Source organism: Fukomys damarensis, unplaced genomic scaffold (genome assembly GCF_012274545.1).
Source record: "Fukomys damarensis isolate Sample0158 unplaced genomic scaffold, DMR_v1.0_HiC HiC_scaffold_19, whole genome shotgun sequence".
NCBI lineage: Eukaryota > Metazoa > Chordata > Mammalia > Rodentia > Bathyergidae > Fukomys > Fukomys damarensis.
This window is the reverse complement of record NW_022900931.1, coordinates 28,499,776-28,518,731: the sequence shown is the minus strand read 5'-3', so window position 1 is coordinate 28,518,731 and position 18,956 is coordinate 28,499,776. Positions and strand designations below refer to the sequence as shown.

The window sequence follows — 18,956 nt, the reverse complement described above, 5'->3', positions numbered from 1 at the left end:
TGGACACTAGGACGGAAGCATTACAATTCCGGGTCTCCTCACTTTCAGAAACTGGTTTCCAGAGCTTCTTACTTTTTATCCATTCCCTAAAAATAAAATAGCTCCCAACAAAGACCCAGTTTAGTCCAAGCCGTCCATCACAATCTTCATTTGGCTGAAGATACAAAAGTTTGCGAAGCCCTTGTTCAAAACTCTAGAAATAGCCCTCTGTTTGATGTGGGTGGCATCGGCCTGGTCATCGGCCTGGGCTTGGCTGGCCTGAATTATCTCCTCTGTCATGCAGCCGTGGCTAAAAAGAGATCTCCGGTGCATAATTGAGAGCCTATTCCCTTCTCCTTTGCAGATTCTGAAGGTGAGCCACTGTCGTCTCCTGGGAAATGGCTGAGGGTGGCAGAGGCTCCAGCCGGAGGCCCAGGAAGGACATGGCCTTGCCTTGCGTCAGCAGCTGCACTGTTGCCCTGGGGGCTCTGACCCAGCCTCCCTTCCGATGGGCTGGATGCCATCATTCAGATGGGGGCCTTGCTTCTTCTCTTTTCTCTTTGGGGATCATTTCCTAGCGAGCAAGAGACTCCTTGCCTTTGCCTTTGCAGCTTCCCTCAGCCTTCAGCTGATTAAAGATTTCAAAATGGTGGGGGAAAGGGAAACGAAGCCAGGAAGGGAACTTCGGGAACCACAGAGCACTTTTAAAGCACTGTAACCACACCATGTGACTTTAAATGGAGCCCGGTTTCAGAACTCTTGTGTCAGCCCTGGAAGCGCTGGCAGCTCCCTGACTGTAAGCAGGGTCCTCGGCCCCTTCTGGTCTACCCATGCTCAGTTCTGCCGTTGCTTCTGTGAGGCAGGGGATGCAGAAAAAGAAGGTCCCGGCCATGGGGTTTGCTGTTTGTTAGCCTGCTCTCAGAGACGCCTGACCTCGTGTCCTGCCCTGGTGCCAGTGCACACTTCTGGTCTCACTGTTCAGGGAGGCTGGGCCAGAGACCCATGGAAGGGGCAAAGCAGAGCTGAGTGCACAGAAGCACCTCCGGCCAGCCAGCCTGTGCCAGGGCCTGTGCCACACCGGCTCCAACCCCAGGGGTGGCCAGCTCTCTGCCTGTGACTGGGAAGAGAGAAGGTGGGTGAAGAGGTTCCGGAAGCCTCCAGTCTGCCAGTCCACTGAAGTCCACCTCCCTCCCGGCAGCCCAAGGCATAGGCTCGGTGCCTTTGGGCAGAATCCAGACCAAATGGCATCCAGGTCACGTCTGGGGAGGCGGGCGACATCGTCCTCCACGGTCAGCCTCACTTGAGGATGTGGAGGAGGAGAGGGAGGAGAAGCAGCCACAATGGGGGCACCAGGAGCAGAGCGAGGGGGGGACTGAGCCCTCAGCCTCTTTCTGGCCTTTGTGCCCACCCAGAGGAGCAGCTCTTCGAGCTCTCCCAGGAGCCAGAATTGGGAGCATCCTCTAGTAATGCCTGAGGGAGCCCTCTCCCCTCACTGAAACGTCAGCTCCCTTCCAACCCAGAAAGCTTTGACCCAGGTGGGCTATTTAAGGGGTAAGGAAGCCCTGGCTGCCCTGGGTATTCAGCTCCACCGCCAGGCCCCTGCCCTCCTGCCTGCCTGGTCTCTGCTGCTGTCCAGCACCGACTCCCCAGGACGAGGCCCCTGGGCCTCCTGGAGGGAAGCAGCTTTCCAGGGGAGCCCAGCCCCGACCTCAGTGCTCTGCAGGCTGAGGTAGGCTGGGACCCAGGAAGGGCGCAGGGTGTTGTCAGCTTCAGAACTTCATGTTTTCCTGCTGCCTCACATCCCCACATCAGGCTGTGAGCAACCTGCCCAGTGACCAGTCACGCCAGGGCAATCATTGGCCCTGCCACAAGCTCCCCTTCCTGCTCCTGATGGGACTGGTGACCTCCCCATGTACCTCCTGAGGTCCCACACAGGGTCTTCCCTTGCTCTAACTCAGCTGAGCCTGTTTCCTTGGCCTCCTTCCAGGGAGCACTCTGGACAAACCGCCTCACCCCTGCCTGTCCTCTGTCCCCACCATCACCTGCACATCATGAAGAGAGGGGAAAGAGAGAGAGAGAGATAGACAGACACACAGACAGACAGAGACAGGGAGGGGAAAGAGAGAGAGAGACTGAAAGACAGAAAAACAGAGAAGGGAGAGAGAGAAGCAGGGACAGAAAGAGGCTTAGGAGACAAATTAAGCATTTAATACCTGGACATGATTTAGATTTTGACTCAAAGTTAAAAACAAAGAACAGTGTTTTGGGTCAGTTAGGAAATCCAACACTGCCTTGTTACTTTGCGACATTACAGAAAGAGTGTGGCAATAATAATGTTTTCTAAAGCATCGCCCTAAGCTGAAGAGAGGCATGCTGGAATATCCAGTGGCATGGTTCTGGGGTGCCTGGGAGGGGCCAGGGCAGATCTCAGGGAGCGGGGGTGGGATGAGGCCGGCTGTGTGTGGGCACCCGGGGAGCTCCGGGTGGTGGGGGAGACCTGGGCCTTTGAAGGTTATCAGAAGGAGGCAGAGGAAAGAGAGAGGAAGAGGAGCGGGAAGAGGAGGAAGGAGGAGGGGGAGGGAGAAGTTTAGGAGAAAGAGGAGGAGGAAGAGGGAGAAGGGCGGGAAGAGGGGCTACAGAAGAGGCTAAGGCTGCCCTGCTGCTCCTGTCCAGGAACCGCACAATGCAACCGGCCCAGGCCCCAGGCAGCCACCCCACCTGGCCATGCTCTGGCCTCGTGCCCTTCTCATCCAGGCCGGGCCATGCCTGTCTCTGGGTGGAGCCCAGTCGGGGCAGTGGCAGGACTCTCCCACCCTCAGCACCCGGGGCAGCACTCACTGTGGAGAGGCAGCCCCTCTGCTCCCGGAGGACAGCGGCACAGCCCAGGAAGCCAGTCACCGTGACAAGAGCACCCGCGGAGATGAGGGTGTAGGCCGAGGCGGCAAAGGTGCTGGAGGCTAGGATGCTGAGGTAGCCGCTCTTCTCGGCCAGGGTCCAGACACCCACGGCCATCACTGCTGCGCCGCCCACCTGCAGGAGATGAGACAGGGTGGAGGCAGGGCCTGCTGGACGCACATGCTGTCCATGCAACTAGCTCCCTTCCAAACAGCCGTGAGAAGCTTCTGGTGTGGGTTTGCTGTGAGGATCGGAGGCCTGGCCGCGTGGAGCCTCACTCAGGGTCCTCCTGCCTGGGAGTGAGCCGAGAGCCAGATTTTGACTCTGGGCCTGATCCCAGTGCCAGGCCCCTCCGAGGGTGCCTGTGAGCAGGGATGGGTGCACCTGTGGGGCCTTAACCCAGCCATCCAGAGGTCACTGATGGCTCCACTGCTGCCACCTTCCTCGGGTGGCACTTTCAGTGCTGCCGCTCCCTGGGTCTTCCATCAGGGACTCTCAGGTCTGTTCTGGAGATAAAGTGGCTGCAGGAAAGGCCAAGGGCCATAGTCCTGCCTGGGGGGCAGGGCCACCCACTTAGCCCCACTGCCTACCCCCGGGATGGTCATTGTGCTTCATGCTATCCACAGAGGATAGGGAGGGAGCTGTCTTTCTCACTGATGGTCTGTTTTCCTCCCCGTCCTGAGGGGGTACTGCCTACTGCAGTCAGAGGGCACAGGGAAGACATGGCAGGGCCCTCAATAAGGCTGAATGACTGTCAGTGACTGTCACACTGTGGAGCCGTGTGCGTGTGTGTGCGTGCGTGCACCCTCAGGGTGCCAGTGTGGAACGCTAGGGAGCATGCCTGGGATGTGAGAGGACACCTGGGACTTCTAACCACATGGCCGCGAGGGAGGACTTCTGCTGCCCTCATTCCCCGGCCCCCACTTAAGAAAGGTTCCCATTTAAGGATGGATGGTGGATGCTCCTCAAGGGGTCCTGGGTGTGACCAAAGCTAGAGGAGCACCCACACATCCTGGGGCTGCATCCACTCCTTCAGTGCTTTTCCTTGTCTGCCTGCTGCAGGCAACGGCATTCCCTGTTCACTGTTCTGGGCAGCCTTCAGCTGAGGGGTGGAAGACAGCTCTCAGGGATTAACATGCGCCAGGCGTCTATACACTCGGTGTGTGTGCACTTGGCCATTGCCCTTCTGAACTGTGAGGGTGGGCAGCGTGTATGGCTGTCTGCAGATGAGGAAACCGAGGCTGGGGAGGATAAGAAAGTGCCCAAGTTGACACCATTAGAGTTTCAGAACTGAGATTCAAGATCAGGTCTTCTGGGGGCAAATCCAGGGCTCTGTCTCTGGATGCCATGGAATGGATGGGCCTGCATCTCCACCCCTGCTTTCAAAACAGCTCTGACTTCTTCCAAGTGCTATTTCACCTTCAGTGGTTCCCCCTCCAGCTGTGAGAACCAGGTGGAAGGATGTCACCTGGGGCCACAGCTGGGCCACCCAGGTGAATGGGACAGGAAGTGGCATCTCTCTTCCACCCCACCCCACGACTCACACTTCTCTCTCACATTTCAGGCTCCCCAAGACTGGGATGCATCCTGTGATTAACAACCTAAGGTACTTGGCAGCACTGTTTCTCATGGAACAGAGATCAGTGACATGTCTTACAACTGCTGCTGTCTTAGCTCTGGTGAACCCCAGGTTCAATAATTCCCCCAGTTCTCCATGGTCGTGGGTTATCAATGGTCCACCCAGCCTTGGCAAGCCAGGGCTTTCCTGAGTGTGAGGCAATGGAGCTGAACATGGGACGAGGCGGCCCCTCCTCGCCCCCCGCATAACCAGTGAGACTGTCCGCAAAGCATCCCACACACGCTGATTTTTGTCCCTTACGACATTTCTGGAAGGCTTGGGTGAAAGCCTCAACTTTGTACAACCAGCTGGGTGACCCAAACATAGTCCATCAAGCTCTCAGATAGACCTCAGCTTTTAGCTCTCAAATAAGGGAGTTATTAGGTCAGTAGTTTCCAGGCTATATCCACTCAGAACCTTTTCATTTCTTTTTCCCAAGGTCAGACTTTGGCCTACCAAACACAGTGAGTTAATTAAATGATAATTCCTTTCTCATTTTTTATTAATCAAAGACATGTGATAGCGTCAGGTAGAGGTCCTGAACACCAGTCAGCTTGCTGGTCAATCCAACCATGCTGAGTTGCTCTCACCCCAGCCAAAGCCAGGAAATTTGGCCTCTAATGGATGATGTCCATGGAAGGGTGCACGTCCTCTATTTGCCGTGAGCTGCTTGACCCTGTTTTCCCCAAACCAGAGTGTAGGCTGAGCAACTGGATCCAGGATCACCAGAATACGTCTGCTTGGGGCTGGGGACAGTTAATGATCATGTCCTGGGGGACAAGAAGCCAATGATGAAAGGATTTGGGTCTCTTGTCCAGAGAGATTGCCTTGCACATTAAATAAGACATTCAGATCCAGGGGCCGAAGACCATTCCTGAACTAGGTGAGGAGCTTTGGTTGATGGGTTCTAAAGTCTTCTCCACCTCTATGTCCCTGTTAAGCCCTGGCTCCACAATCACCTAGGGAGTCAGGAGAAACGGAGGCCACATTCCAGACCAATGAGCATCCTTGGCAGTGGGGCTAGGCATGAGCATTTTCTCAAGTTCCCAGGGAGAAGCACAGCCCTGATTTCATAACTAGTAGGGCTCCAAGAGTTCTGCTCCCGTCCCCCAGTGGGTGGCGTTGTGCTGACTTCAGAACACACCTGGCTTTGGACCTGACCACGTTGCTCTGGGAGGGTGCACTGAAGCTTCGCGCTTCCCCAGGGAGTAGTTGCTAGGAGCACTGTAGACCTTTGCTCAGGACTTGAACTCTAGCCTCCTCTCCACCCTTTGTAGAAGCTTTGAGGTAGAAGGTGGGATAATGAGAAGCATAATTTTCCGTCAGCCCAGGTAGAATCAGATTAGGTAGAAAAGTAAAATGCAACTCCCAGGGAAGGTGTGGGGCCATGGGAAACATGGTGGAGGGAGAAGTGGGCTGCTCCAGCCAGACTAGAATCTTGCAAAGCAGGCTGAGCATGCAGGTGGGCCAGGGTGGCAGACGGGTCCCCAGTGCATGGTCCCCGACGACGCAGTGTCGGGAGGGATCTGCAGGGATATGCTGCCCTGAAAAGGTCTGGAAAACAACAAAGCCAGGCTCATTCTGGTGTCTGGAAGTCAGGAGATGCATCTTCAGCCCTCCCAGTGCATGGGACACCTGGTGAGGGCAGCAGGGAAAGGGACACCACCTGTGAGTAGCCTGAAGGAACAAGAGTCCAAGTTCTGCCTGGGACTTGGTCAGCTCTTTGGAAAACCACCTTTCCTGCAGACAGGAGAGGAAAAGCTGCCAAATGTGGAATGGGGGGTAGAAGTCAGAGGCCCTGGGCCCAGTCCTGCTGTGCCCCTGACAGCTGTGTGGTGGTGGGATGGACATGCAGCCTCTCTGTGTCTCCCTTCTTCACCTGTAACCCGGGGTGCTGGCTGGGAATAACTCCAAGTCCCTACGTGGGTACCCCAACGCCCCTGTAAGTACCAGGGGCAAACTTCTGCCAGTGCACCTCCAGCAGGGTGCTTCCGACCACGGCTCTGGAGGAAACCTCCTAAGCAGCAGAAAGAGGGGCAGAAGAGGCAGGGAGAGGAGGACCAGTGGCTCGGGGTACTCTGACCCCAGGCAGACTCAGCAGGGCATTTCATGAAACCGGCCTTGCGCTCTGTGGAATATTAGCTACTATAGCTTCAAAGCTGTCGCCTGTGGCCAATGAGCCAGAAAATCCTGCAGCGGGTAAAGCTGGTGTGGCAGGCAGGAGGACACCCAGGAACCGCCCATGACAGAAAAGGAACTGCCAGCACGTTGTTCAGGTCACTGCGAGGTTAGACCAGGGTTAGCTGAGCAGCCACGCATGCGAGGCCGGGTTGGAACCAAAGCTGCAGACCCACAGGAAAGCTGCCAGAGGGCCTGGGAGCAGGGCAGGGATAGGAGCGGCATGGGCAGGCCCTGGGGTCATAGTGGGGAAGCATGGCCTGGCCGGGAAGGCCCTCTCCCTCCAGGCCGGGGAAGCCCACGGCACCGGGGTCAGGACACACACCGCCACAGCATGACCTATGCTCTCTGCTGAGCACCAGGCTGCTCTGGAAGGGTCTGGGGCAGGGCTCACCCACTGGGACCGCACAGCCATCCATGCACTTGGCCCTGTGGCCCGCCCCGACCTGACAGCAGGGCCACATGTACCCTGTCTGCTCTCAGCCCCGCTTCCTGTCCCACCTGGAGGCGCCAGAGTCCTGCTTCCTCTGGCCTGGGCAGTGGACATCACTAAGGGTGCATCAGTGGGGTGGTCAGAGGGAAGACTTGGGGGTGAGAGCCCAAGTCCCATCCGAGCCCTGGCTTGATCGGCCATGAGAATCTGCACAAGCTAGGCAGCCTCTCTGGGACTCAGGTTTCCTCTTCCTTCTTTCTCTCCTGCTGAACTTCTACACATCCTCCTAAATTCATTTCAAGGGGGCCAGCTGCTCTCACCTGTGGGCAGGGCCGTCCCTCAGGACCCCTGTGACACCACCTCCTCCTTCCCGGGAGCCCTCAGCATGGCAGGGGGACCCCAGCCCCAGAGCACAGCCCTCTGCCCCAGAAGTCCATGGTGAGTGTGCCACTCGGTGGATGGGACTTGGCTGGGGCTGCACAGGTAAACTGCTCTCCACACTGCTGTATTTGCTGGTTTCTTGGGCAATGACACTTTCTCCCTGCTATATGACCATTATTTTAAAGGGGCAGTCTATACCCGATGGGGAGGGCCTCTTCTTAGGTTGTTAGGGCCTCAGTGCCAGGCTGCTGTGCCTTTATTCTCCTTCAGCACCGCCCATGGAGCATCTGCTTGGCAGTGCAGCCTCTCAGATCGCTGAGGGCACAGCCTGATAGCGCCCCTCTCCGTCACTTGTGGGTGGCCAGGTGGAAAGACTCGGTCACCACCAGGTGATGCCTGCCAGGGAGGAAGCCAAGTGAGTAACTTGCACACTTGGCCTGGGGTCAGGGAGAAGCCGAGGAGACCTTTGAGCCCACTGTTCCTCAGGCTGTGGGGCCCACTGCCCACAAGCGGGGTCCTAGGGTTGAGGGTGCCCCACTCCACACCCAGAACTCTGAGAGCCTAGGGGAAAGGAAGCTGCCACCAAGCACAGCGACTGGGCATTTCCTGCTTCTGAGGGGAGGAGGCGCTCTCTGTTCTCTGCAAGGTGTCCTCGGCTCAAACCCGTCCAGGGTGAGGAGTCTGTGTGCCCATTTTGTCAGGGGGAGGGTGGTTTCCACCGGGAGGCACTGTGTTCACGGTTCCATTTTAAAGAGCCTTGAACAGTAAATGAGAACATTACTCCCGCCCTTGGCATCCACCCTACCAAGAGGGGAAATCCCACAGGACCCCAGGGGGAGCTGGGAGGGAGTCTTTCTTCATGCACAGCTGGGCCCCAGCCCAGGAGCCTGCGGAAAGAAAGCACACAGCCCTCACACAGCCCCTCCACGGAGCTCTGCCTCTCCCCACTGGCTCCTCCCTCATGTTTCTATAGTTACATCAGCACAGCCTGTGAGAGCTACCCTGTGTCTCCTGCTGTAGCCTCTTAATTAAACCTCATTCATCTTAGCATCCCTGGGAGAGGGCTACAGTGGGAGGGAGGAGAAGGGTCCACGCCCTTCCTTTACATTCTGGAAAGAAAAACTAAGGCCCAGAGAGAGGCGATGGCCCAAGGTCACTAACTCTAGCAGCATAGTGGGGACAAGAAGTCCAGAACCCTAACATCCTGTTTGAGGCCCCCTTTACAGACTGAGCTGCAGACCCACCCGGGAAGCAAGCCCTCAGAGCGGAGTGCCCTGTGCTGTGCAGGGGCAGAGGGCTTTTACCGCCATGCTTCACCCACTGGCCCTGCCCAGGCAGAATGCACAGCCTCAGCAGGGGACACCAGATGCGAGGACTTCCCAGCTGGGCCTGGACATGAGCAGAAGGCTCTTCCCTCCCTGGCCCTTCCTGTGCCCAGAAGTGAGTCCCGGGCTGGGGCCACTTCCTTTCTGTCACCAGGGGTCCTGTGGAAGCGTCAGGGCCGAGCCAGCACTCAGGGAGGGACAGAGCTCCTGAGCAGAGGCAGCCACTGCAGCCTCTTCCAGCAGCCTGGCAGAGCTCCTGGGAGGCTGGGAAAGTTTTGATTATTAACACAGCCAAGCATCTAATTAAAATAATAAATTAGAGAGCAACACTGCAGGGCTGATGGGAGCTGTAGGGAGCCGTTCAGAAAACGTGGGGAGAAGAAGCACACTTCCCAGGCAGCCATACTGGGAAACCTGGGCACCTGCGCTTTCTGGGTTCATGAAGGAGGCAGGAAAGTGGTGTCAGGCCTGGCCCCCAACCTGAGGGGACAGGGCGATGGGAAGGACGCGATCACCAGCCTGCTCAGGCTGGGCAGACATCGGGCTGCCTGGGACTTTCAAACCTGGAGCGTGACTCTGGGCTTGTGAAATGCTTCGTGAGTTGCAGCCCGCACTTAATGATAACAGTCACAGAAAGCCGGAGAGTGGCACACTCTTGAAAGTGAGTTTAGTTTCATGAATAATGCTTCCTGTTAACATTTCTTACATGTGCATATGTTTCTTTTTTTCTTAGCTTTCCTTTTTGGGGTGGGTCTAGGAACTGGAGCAGGGCTCTACCAGAACCACATCCTTAGCCCCTGTAAATTTCATTTTGAGACAGTTTCTTGCTGAGTTGCCCAAGCTGGCCTCGAATATCCTTCTGCCTCTCTCTCCAAGAGGCTGGGATTACAGGTGTGCACCACCATACCCTGGCACATTTCTTACACAGGTGGCACCAGCACCGTGGGACAAGGTGTGGTTGCTCCTGTCCTCACGATGGCCATGCAAGACAGCAAACACCTACTATGCTCCCGAAACTGTACTGAATGTTTCTCAAAATATCAACCTCTAATTCTTATAGGCACTGGATTCTCATTTGTCCTGTGTGAGGGCAGAGTGACCAGGGGCTTTGTCTAATGGCTTGGTCTACCTGGACTGGCATCATGAGAGGTCATACACTGGGTGGCCTAAGCAAGAGAACTCATTTTTTCCACTTCTGGGGTCTGGAAGTCGAGGCTCAAGGCCCTGGCTGCCTCAGCTCTCAGCTGGCAGCTTTTCTGTGGGTCCTCACATGGCCTGTGTAGAGCTTGCCTGTGGAAAGCCTCTTGTACTTCCTATTGGGCCCAGAGCCCACCCTCATGACCGCACTTACCCTCCCTTTCATGACTCTCAAAAACCCTGTCTGCAAATCAGCCCCACTGGGTTAGGGCTTCAGCATGTGAAACTTGGAGGGGATACAATTCAGCCGAGGCACTGAACATTCTGCAGGAAATAATCATGGAGCTTGAATGCTGGGGAAACAGCTTCACATTCTGCAAAATGGAGTCTCACAGAGCTGTGCACAGCCCCAAGGGGCACTGGGAGGATGACCCAGGAAGACAGGAGTGGAAGGTCAAGCTGGAGGAAGCCCACAGTCTGTCCAGAAACCAGGAGACTTTTCCACTGCTGTGTTTGAGCACCCAGAACTACGCTTGACATTTAGTGGGTACTTAATGAAAACTGTGGAATGAACTTTTAAATAATCATTATCATTACTGACCCAGTACCAGAGTACCTGGCTGCCACATTAGCTTTGCTTACCACCAGAAGAAGACCTGAAGCTGGTGAGCCTGTTCCACATTTGAGGTAGGAGCCCCTCCAGGGCTGTGTGGAGGGTGGCAGGGGACAACTTGTGGGAGGCTCTAACCCAGCAGCATCTCTCAAATGTGGAGCTGCACAGTTGCAGGGAGCCCCGGGACCCTCTGTCCTGCACTGGCCTTGGGTGGGGCATCAAAGAGATGCTCTGGGGAAGACAGCTGGGCTCTCACCTTGCTCCTCCCAGCCTCACCTGGCCCCTGCTCCTCGACATTTGGGGGAGGGCGGTGACCATGAGCAGCAGCCTGGTGGATGTCCGAGGGTCCCCCCATTGCTCTGCCTTGTGACTCACCCATGGGTGGGTGTGAGCCACCCTCATTGTGGACACAGGCAGCATTGTGTTTATAACTGGGTTCAGTGGAGGGGAGAGCAATGGGACTTCAAGGGTGTCTGTGTGGGAGAGGAGCCTTTGGGGACAGTTCCCCCCTGAGGAATTTGGTCAATCCCCAAGGATGAGGGTGCTGTGAGGTGTAAACTTGGGCTCTGCTTTGGGAAAAGACAGGTCAGCAGTCTGCCCTGTATCTCCTGAACAGGGTGGCAGGGTGAGGGTACTGAACACTGTGACCCCTGCCCAAAGAACAAGGCTGGAATCTTCCTAGTCACTGTGTCACAAGAATGAGGCTGAGCTGCCTGGGTCTGGAAGGCTGGTCTCAGGCAGGCAGGTGGGTGCCAGGCCGATTTTCTAACAGGAAGCTGGAGATGGCTAAGGGCAGGGTCCCTTCCTAGCGGCTGCCCACCTGCTGGCCAGCCGCACCCTCTCCTTACTGCTCTAAAGGATATCAACTTGGTCCACTCTGGCTGGAAGGGACCTCAGGATGGCCACTGAGTTACCTCGAGGTCACCCACACCAGCCTCAGTGCCAGGAGCCCATGGACACGGCCCAGGGACAGGGTCTATAGTGAGCTCTGCCCCCCAACCCTTGCCTCTGCTGCTCTCCACATGCTCCTGTGTTCAGCCAAGGGCAGCTCCAGGCCTCGGGGTCTCCATGTGTCCCCTCTGTTCACCCTGATGGCCCACTAGGCTCCAGCTTCTCTGAGCCATGTCTCTCCTGCTCCCGCCCCAGCTGTCTCCGCTCCCTTCACTGGGGCTCTCCTGGTGTCAGCACCTGCTACCCCATCCCAGAACCACCGTGTCTATATCCGGCCCCAAACTGCTTCTCTCCTGTCCCCTGTCCAAATGCTGAGTTAATTCCTAATTCTGCCCATTGCATCTCCCAACCGCTTGACCCCTCCACCCCATGGTTTGTCTTACCGTGGGGTCACCACCTCTCCCCCTATCAGCTCAAAGTATGGAAGGAATGCCCAGGGCTCAGCCCAGGATGGCGAGTGGTGTGGGTGACCTGTCTCCCAAGGGATGTGTGTGGACCTCAGTCCCCACAGGCGGGAGTAGTGACTTTATTTGGAAGTCTGGGCAGCAGGACTCAGGTTAAGATGAGGTCATTTGTGTGGCCCAGTCCACTGCTGTCCTAGAAGAGCCAAATGGCTCGTGGAGATAAGAAGAGGTCCAGAATGCGAGGCGAGGTGGAGACCTGAGTGCCACTGCCACTGTGGGCCAGGGGCTGTCGAGAGTCCCCAGCTGAAGCGGTGTGAGTGGCAAGGAGAGGGTCTGGCCGGCCTCAGGTGAAGCACAGCCGCTTGTCTTCAGGCCAGGGGTGGGGGCAAACCCTGCTGCCATCTACCGCCACCCCACTGTGGGCAGCTCGGAAGCCAACATGCGATGGCGTAATTTTTATTTTCTTATACTTCTCAATCTTTTGGAGATTATCTGTGGTGTGCACATGAGTCATCTGAAAATGATCAGGAGAACATTCTTACAAAGAAATGCGTACTCAGAAGGGGTCCTCAACACCGGCTGGGTCAACACCCGCCGGGTCTCTGAGGATGCCGCCCCGCCCGCCCCGCACAGCTCAGGTCTGTCGCACCCACTGTTACCCTCCAGGTCGCCTGGAAGACAGAGTGGCTGGTCAGTGACTGCTCCTCCCAGGATTTTGCAAAACGTGTTTAAACAAACCTGAGTGTGTCCGCCTTCTGCTAGACAGCACCAGATGACTGTCTTCTCCCCAGACTGCTGCTCAGCTGGGTCTGTGCAGCCTCACTGCTGCCACAGTCTTGGCAATCGGCATCAAGTGTCCAAGGAAAGTGCATGGAAACGGAGTCCCACCCTGGCATGCGACTTCCTGAGAGCCCATGAAACTATCCAAGGGGCAGCCCTGGGTGGCACAAAATCCAGTTCTGTCTTCTAAGAATGCTGATGGCATTCTGCTCCCAATCACCAGATAACTGCCTGGGTGGATGGACTCTGCACTGTTCCAGAAAAGGCCAACCAGGGAGGCTTCCTGAGGGAGTCACTGCAGAGACACCATTCCTACCATGGGCAGCACAGCCCCAGTCCCAAGACTCTGGTCCCTCTGCCCCAGGCCTGGAGAACATAGCCCAAGTGAGCTTTAGGCGGTCACATTCCCACAGGGCACAGCGTGACCAGTGCCAGGGAACAAAGCGCTGGCCTCTAGTGCAGGGCACTGGCATGAAAAGGGCACCGCTATGCCCCTGGTCAAGGCCGCGCAGCCTGACTCCACGCCAACCTGCAGACTGAGCTCCCTGGCTACCCCCAGGAGCATAGGCACACACCACCTTGCTGCTCACAGCACCTGACCCTTAGGGGCCTCTGGCGCAGAAGAAACTGACGGACTCCTGGTGGCTGGGGAGGAGGGTGATGTGCAGAATTCACTCACCCAGAAGAAGAAGTTGAAGACGAAGAGCAGATTCCTCAGGTAGACGACCTGCCAGTCATCCTGCTCGCTCCTGTGCTGGGCCATGATCGCCGGGCCTGCAGGGAACACAGATGAGCTGGAGGGCGCCTCGGAGCCGGGTCACCCTACCATGCCAGAGGCTTCAGGTGGTGGCCACTGCACACCTCCTAGAGGGCAGGCAGTCCAGGGGGCACCTCTGCCACTTCTGATGCCAGTTTTGTCCTCAGGACGCAGGCCTGACCCACAGGTCTTCGGGAGATCCTGCGCGGGCCTCGTTTTGTTCTCATTCTTCGTCACGGCACATGTGTGTACTTGCTTCACACATGCACACACAGCAGGAGGGAGGGACAGAGGGGCTGTGCGGGCACAGACCCCAGCCGTGGCTCCTCCTGCTCTACCAGTCCCAGGCCCTAGACTTCCCAGGTAAGGAACAGGTCCCTATAGGCCCAGCGGTCCCATAACCGGGCTCAAACCCTGATCTGTCACACGACTCCCATGAGGCTGGCGTGACTGACTTGTGGCGTGGATTGGCACAAGTACTTGAATTCCCAGCCCTCAGAGTTCTCACCCCCAAGGACACCCAGTTCGCCAAGCAGCTGCTCCCCTGGAACTGCAGTAAGGAGCCTGGTTCTGCTCACCTCCATCTCCTCCGCTCACCCTGCCCTCCTCCTGCCGGTGCTCAGCCAATTTCAATTACTTCCTCCCGAGTAAGGGCCCAGCCTTTAATCTCAAAGCTCAGGGCTCCTGGAGACAGAGCGGGAGACAAAGAAAAGCAAATGTGGCTGTACTAAGCTTTCTATTTGCAGACCTTGGAGAAGGTCATTAAGACTTTCAGTCTTCTTGTTAAAAAAAGACAAAACCCATTTTTCTCCAACACACTCTGAGAGTCAGGGAGGCAGAAGAGATGGAGGGAGGAAAAGGAAGTTCACAAAACACAGTGGCAGGTGGGGGTCTGCCGGCGTCGGCTGTGGGAGCTGTCCCCGCTCACTCTGCAGTCGCCCCTGGGCTCGGCGGCCAGGGCGCCCACAGAGCTGACAGCCTGCTCTCGTCTCTGACTCCTCTTGCAAGTCCTCTGCTCCACCACAGACTTTCCCCACCAAGGGAAACCACTGTGTGTGTATGTGGTTCTGGGGCTCGAACCCAGGGCCTTCTCACTGAGCTATATCCCTAGCGACTATTTTATTTCATTTCAGTTTATACTTTGAGGCTAAGTCACTAAGTTGCCTAGGCTGAGAAACTTACACAAGTGTGTGTCTTCTGTGCCCCGCTGGGAAGTTGCATTTCTAAAAAGAACTTCAGGGAGAGAATAGGACTTAACAAAAAGAAACACATTTCTGATGGTAAAATTTCAGCCCATTTTTCATGGGAGAAAGGGTCAGGGAAAACACCTGGCTCCATCCAATCGTCCGTGGAAGGAATGATGAAATTAACACATCTGAGTTGAGACATCCATTTAAAATGATTTCCTGGAAGTCACAGGTACCAGGGATGGCAGAGGTCCTAGAGTGTTGGTGCCAGCGTGGGGCTAGATGCCTGCATGGCTATGTGACTGTGGGTAGTTACTGAACCTCTCTGTGCAGTGTGACAAAATGACCGCCACACGGAGCAGGCGAACTTTCCCAGCCTCCTTTGTGGTGCTTGTGCCAGAATGAGCTGCTAGCAGGCAGCTGGTTTGAGCAGCTGCTGACAGGGCACCCTATGGGTGTGTTCCACACACCTGCACATGGAAGGCACACGAACCCTGTGGCTGCAGGGATAGAACGCTGGTGTTTCAGCCTTGCATGGTCCCTGTGCAGTGGCAGCTCCTGTCCTCCCTGGGTTCGTTCTGCTTGCTCTGTGGGTTATCAGAAAAGACGAGCTATTGAGAAGGATCATGAGCACTGGAGTCTGCCTGTCCCCTGTATTTGTGTTAAGTTTGGATTTAGCAGCCATTTTAAGTAGTGCAAACAGGTCTGGGGTTTGCTAGCCCTCTTGTGGGTTAGTCCCTCTATCATTGTCAAACATTGTTCTTTATCTTTAATTACCTGAGTATTCTTTATCCTTTTTCTTGGGGGTGGGGGAGTGGGACAGGGTCTCGCTATGTAGTTCAGGCTTCTGTGAACTCACTATGTATCCCAGGCTGGCTTTGAGCTCACCGTGATCCTCCTGCCTCAGCCTCTGGAGTAGACCCTGTTTTTCTTTACCTTGCCCTTCCACTGTCATGTCGAAGGAATGCTGATGCTAAGGTTTAAGCGGCCACTTTGAACTATGAACCAGAAAGCACAGGTTGAAAAGGACAGCGCAGTGGGTTTGAAGAAGTTGCCACAGCATCCCTGGGCTGCTCATCTCCAGACTTGGTTTCCACAGAGACTCGCAGACTTGCAGCTTCCTTATGCTTTACGTTGCCATTCAGTACTGCTCACAACGAACCACGGTACAAGGTGTGAGGGAGCAGGGAGTCCAGGGGCCTACAGGTGGGGTGAGCCCAGGATGGAGTGTGCCCCTGCCTTAGATGTTTCAGCACCCCAGGTGAGCGCACGCAGCTCACTCAAGTACTGCTATCCATCTACAGCGCAAACATCACCAAGCTTAATTCTCTCCTTTTAAAGATGGGAATAACCAGGAGCGGGGATTGCAGTAAGCTCTTCCCGAGACACTGTGCCCTGACTGGGGGGCCAAGGGCTGAAAGTTGTGGTCACGCGGTGTCCGAGTTTGGAGAGGCGAGGCAGAGACCACAGGAGACCAGGGTTACAGCCTGGGTGGCTGGCAGACCTGGTGCATGGGGACCTGTCAAGTGGGCAGTGCAGGCAACACCTCGGGAGGAGAAGCCCGGACCCCATCCCCTCAGAAGGGAGAGGAAATCAGGCACCCTGAGGAGCAAGGAGTAGGTACTGGAGGACAGGGATGGGTCCCCATGAAGCAGGGCTCGGCCTGGCTGGAGCAGGGGAGGGCTGTGGGTGGAGGCCCGGAGTCAGTTTGCGGGAATCAGTTGGAGGACTGAGGGTCAGTAGTGTCTTGTGGTGGAAAGGGTGACTGGGGACCGCAGCTCTCTGGTGGCTGGCAAAGCACACAGTCCCTCTCCTGCCAGCTGCCCCTCCAAGATTTCGTCTCTCACCTACCTCCGTTCATGGGAGTGGTGTGGTCAGGGCTGCAGCAGTCTCTGGAGAGGAGAAGCCCACAGCAGCTCTGCCATGGGTCTCAGTACTCCCAACAGGGAGCACAGCGACCAGCCCTGGACCCTCCTTGAACCATTCCATTAACTGTAGGAGTGGTGCGTGATTGCCGGAAGCAGACTGCCTTTCATAAGTGGATTTTATGTATGTTTACAGGAGCTCAGAGTTGTAGTTCCTGAACTGGTGGGAGGAGGTGTTCCCAAGGGGATGGGGGCAGGTGGGAGAGAGATACATTGGGGGCCACTGTCCACATGTGGTTCAGAGCCATGACCAAGCCTAGGAGTATAAGGAAGGACCATGCCTTCCCGAACCTGGACCATCTCTGCAAGGCCATGCTGCCGCCCCCTCTGTGGTTCTCTCCATGCTGAGCCCTGGATCTGAAACACCAGCTGCTCTAGCCCACCAAAACGCACCAAGCTCAGAGGAACCCAGCCTTCCCTGACCCCCAGAGCAACACCCAGTACCCCGGCCATGCAGTGGGGGTGTCATTCTCAGGATTGTGTTTGTTATGATGTTCACAGGCTGGAGACTTCCACTTTGGCGATCTGCTCTGAGTCAGGACCTCTTCCCTGCCTTTGTGTTCCCACAGTTGCTGCCAGTGCCCAGGCACAGAGTGGCTGCTTTTCCTGGCGTGTTCCCCTGGGCACACACAGGAATCACCAGGAGGGCCCCCTGAAATAGAGGGCTCCCGTGTGGGAGGCACCGTCCAGCACAGGGAAGGCAGGACATAGTGGAGGGCATGGTGGAGGAAAGCTGCTTGCCTCATGGCAACCAGGAATCGAGGAGAAGGGAGGAGCCGGGCGGGGAGACGTCCTCTTCCAGGCCGTGGCCCACCTCCAGCCAGGCCCCAATCCCTACAAGTCCGCCACAGCTCCCCTGAGCCAGTCACTTTGCGGATGCATGAGGCACACCAGATCTAAACCACACCAGGACTCAACAGCAGTCCTGTTGGCCTCAGCCGGCCATGACTATCCTTCTTTTTCCATTTTTGACTCTGGGGGTTCTCACCAAAGTTATATTCTCTGTTTGCTCCCACAGCGGAAGCTCAGGTTCCTGTCTCTCCATTCCCAGGGGAGGCCTTCAGGGGCCTTGGTGATTCTAAAATAAAAATAAAACTAATGTATTTCCATAGCATAGTGTCTTCTGGGTTCATCCAAATTGTTGCAAACAGCAGGACTTCCTTCTTCATTTTTTGTTTGAAATTCTTTTTTTAGTTGTAATTTTTAATTTTTTAGTATATGTTTATAGTTCATGAAGTTTAAAATCATCTTGGGCAGTGGGTACACATATATACCACAGCTTGTTTCTTTTTTAAAAATCTGCTTTCCTTTTCCTCCCTCTCTCCTTCCTCTAATTCCCCTACCCCACTTTTCATTCTTGTTTATATTATTAATCTTAGCTCATGTTATGGCACATAATGTTTAGACTAATTGGGGTTATTAGGCTCCTGTACATGGCATATTTTATTCTACTCATTTCCCCTCCTCTTCACCTCTCCCACTTTTCCCCTTGGATCACTTTCCTATTGCAAGAGATCCATTTTTTTTTGTCCCTTTCTATCCATCCTTTATTATTCTCTTTGTTTGCACTTTGCTTTATTCAAATGAGGTACCGTGTGGTATTTCAGCTTATGCATCTGGTTTATTTCACTCAACATTATATTTTTCAGGTGCACCCACTTTCCCAAAAATGTCTCAAATCTGTCACTCTATATCAGAGCAGAATTTCATCATATATGGATACCACGTGTGTTTATGCGATCATCTGCTGATGGGCACACAGGCTGCTTCCAGGGTCTAGCGATGATAAGTCGTGCTGTATCAACGTGAATGTGGCGCATCACTGCAATGTGGTGGCTGGAGCTCTTTGGGGAAGATACCCAGGGGGGTCAGTTTCAGTTCTTTGAGAAATCTCTATACTAATTTTCATAAAGTTTGTACTAGTTTATATGCCCACTAAAAATGAAGAAGGATTTCTTTTGCACTATAGCCTCACTAGCATTGGTTATTGCTTGATTTCTTAGTGATTGCCATTCTTCCTGGAGTAAGATGGAATCTTAGCATTGTTTCAATTTGCATTTCTCTAAAGGCCAGAGCAGTTTTTCATATATTTGTTGACCATGTGTATTTCTCCCTCTGTGAAGTGTCTGTTAATTTCTCTTGCCCATTTCCTGACTGGATTGTTAATTTTAGGTTGTTTAATTTTTTTGAGTTCTATTTATGTTCTAGATATTAGTCCTCTGACTGAGAAGTAGCTGGTCATTTTTTCCATTCTGAAGACTGTCTCCTCACTTTACTGATTGATTCTTTTGCTGTACAGAGCTGTTTAATCTGATATAATTTGTTGATTCTTGGTGTTATTTCTTTTGAGGTTCTGTTTAAAAAATCCTTTCCTACACCTACACTCTAATGTT

The 18,956-nt window shown here is 54.9% G+C and overlaps 1 protein-coding gene across 5 annotated transcripts in view; it reads right to left on the bottom strand.

Annotated features, from left to right (window-relative positions):
• Tspan11 (tetraspanin 11) overlaps window positions 1–18,956 on the bottom strand; it is a 50,514-nt gene that overhangs the window by 17,610 nt on the left and 13,948 nt on the right. For 3 of the 5 annotated variants that reach the window (XM_010611572.2, XM_010611573.3, XM_019205652.2), the window contains 2 exons: window positions 13,374–13,468; window positions 2,818–3,009 (listed from right to left, as the gene is read on the bottom strand). In XM_010611572.2, coding sequence (XP_010609874.1) covers window positions 2,818–3,009; window positions 13,374–13,468 — 287 coding nt within the window. Of the gene's footprint in view, window positions 1–2,817; window positions 3,010–13,373; window positions 13,469–14,029; window positions 14,136–15,108; window positions 15,226–18,956 lie in introns of all 5 variants that reach the window. The other 2 variants (XM_010611576.3, XM_010611575.3) reach the window with 2 other exon arrangements.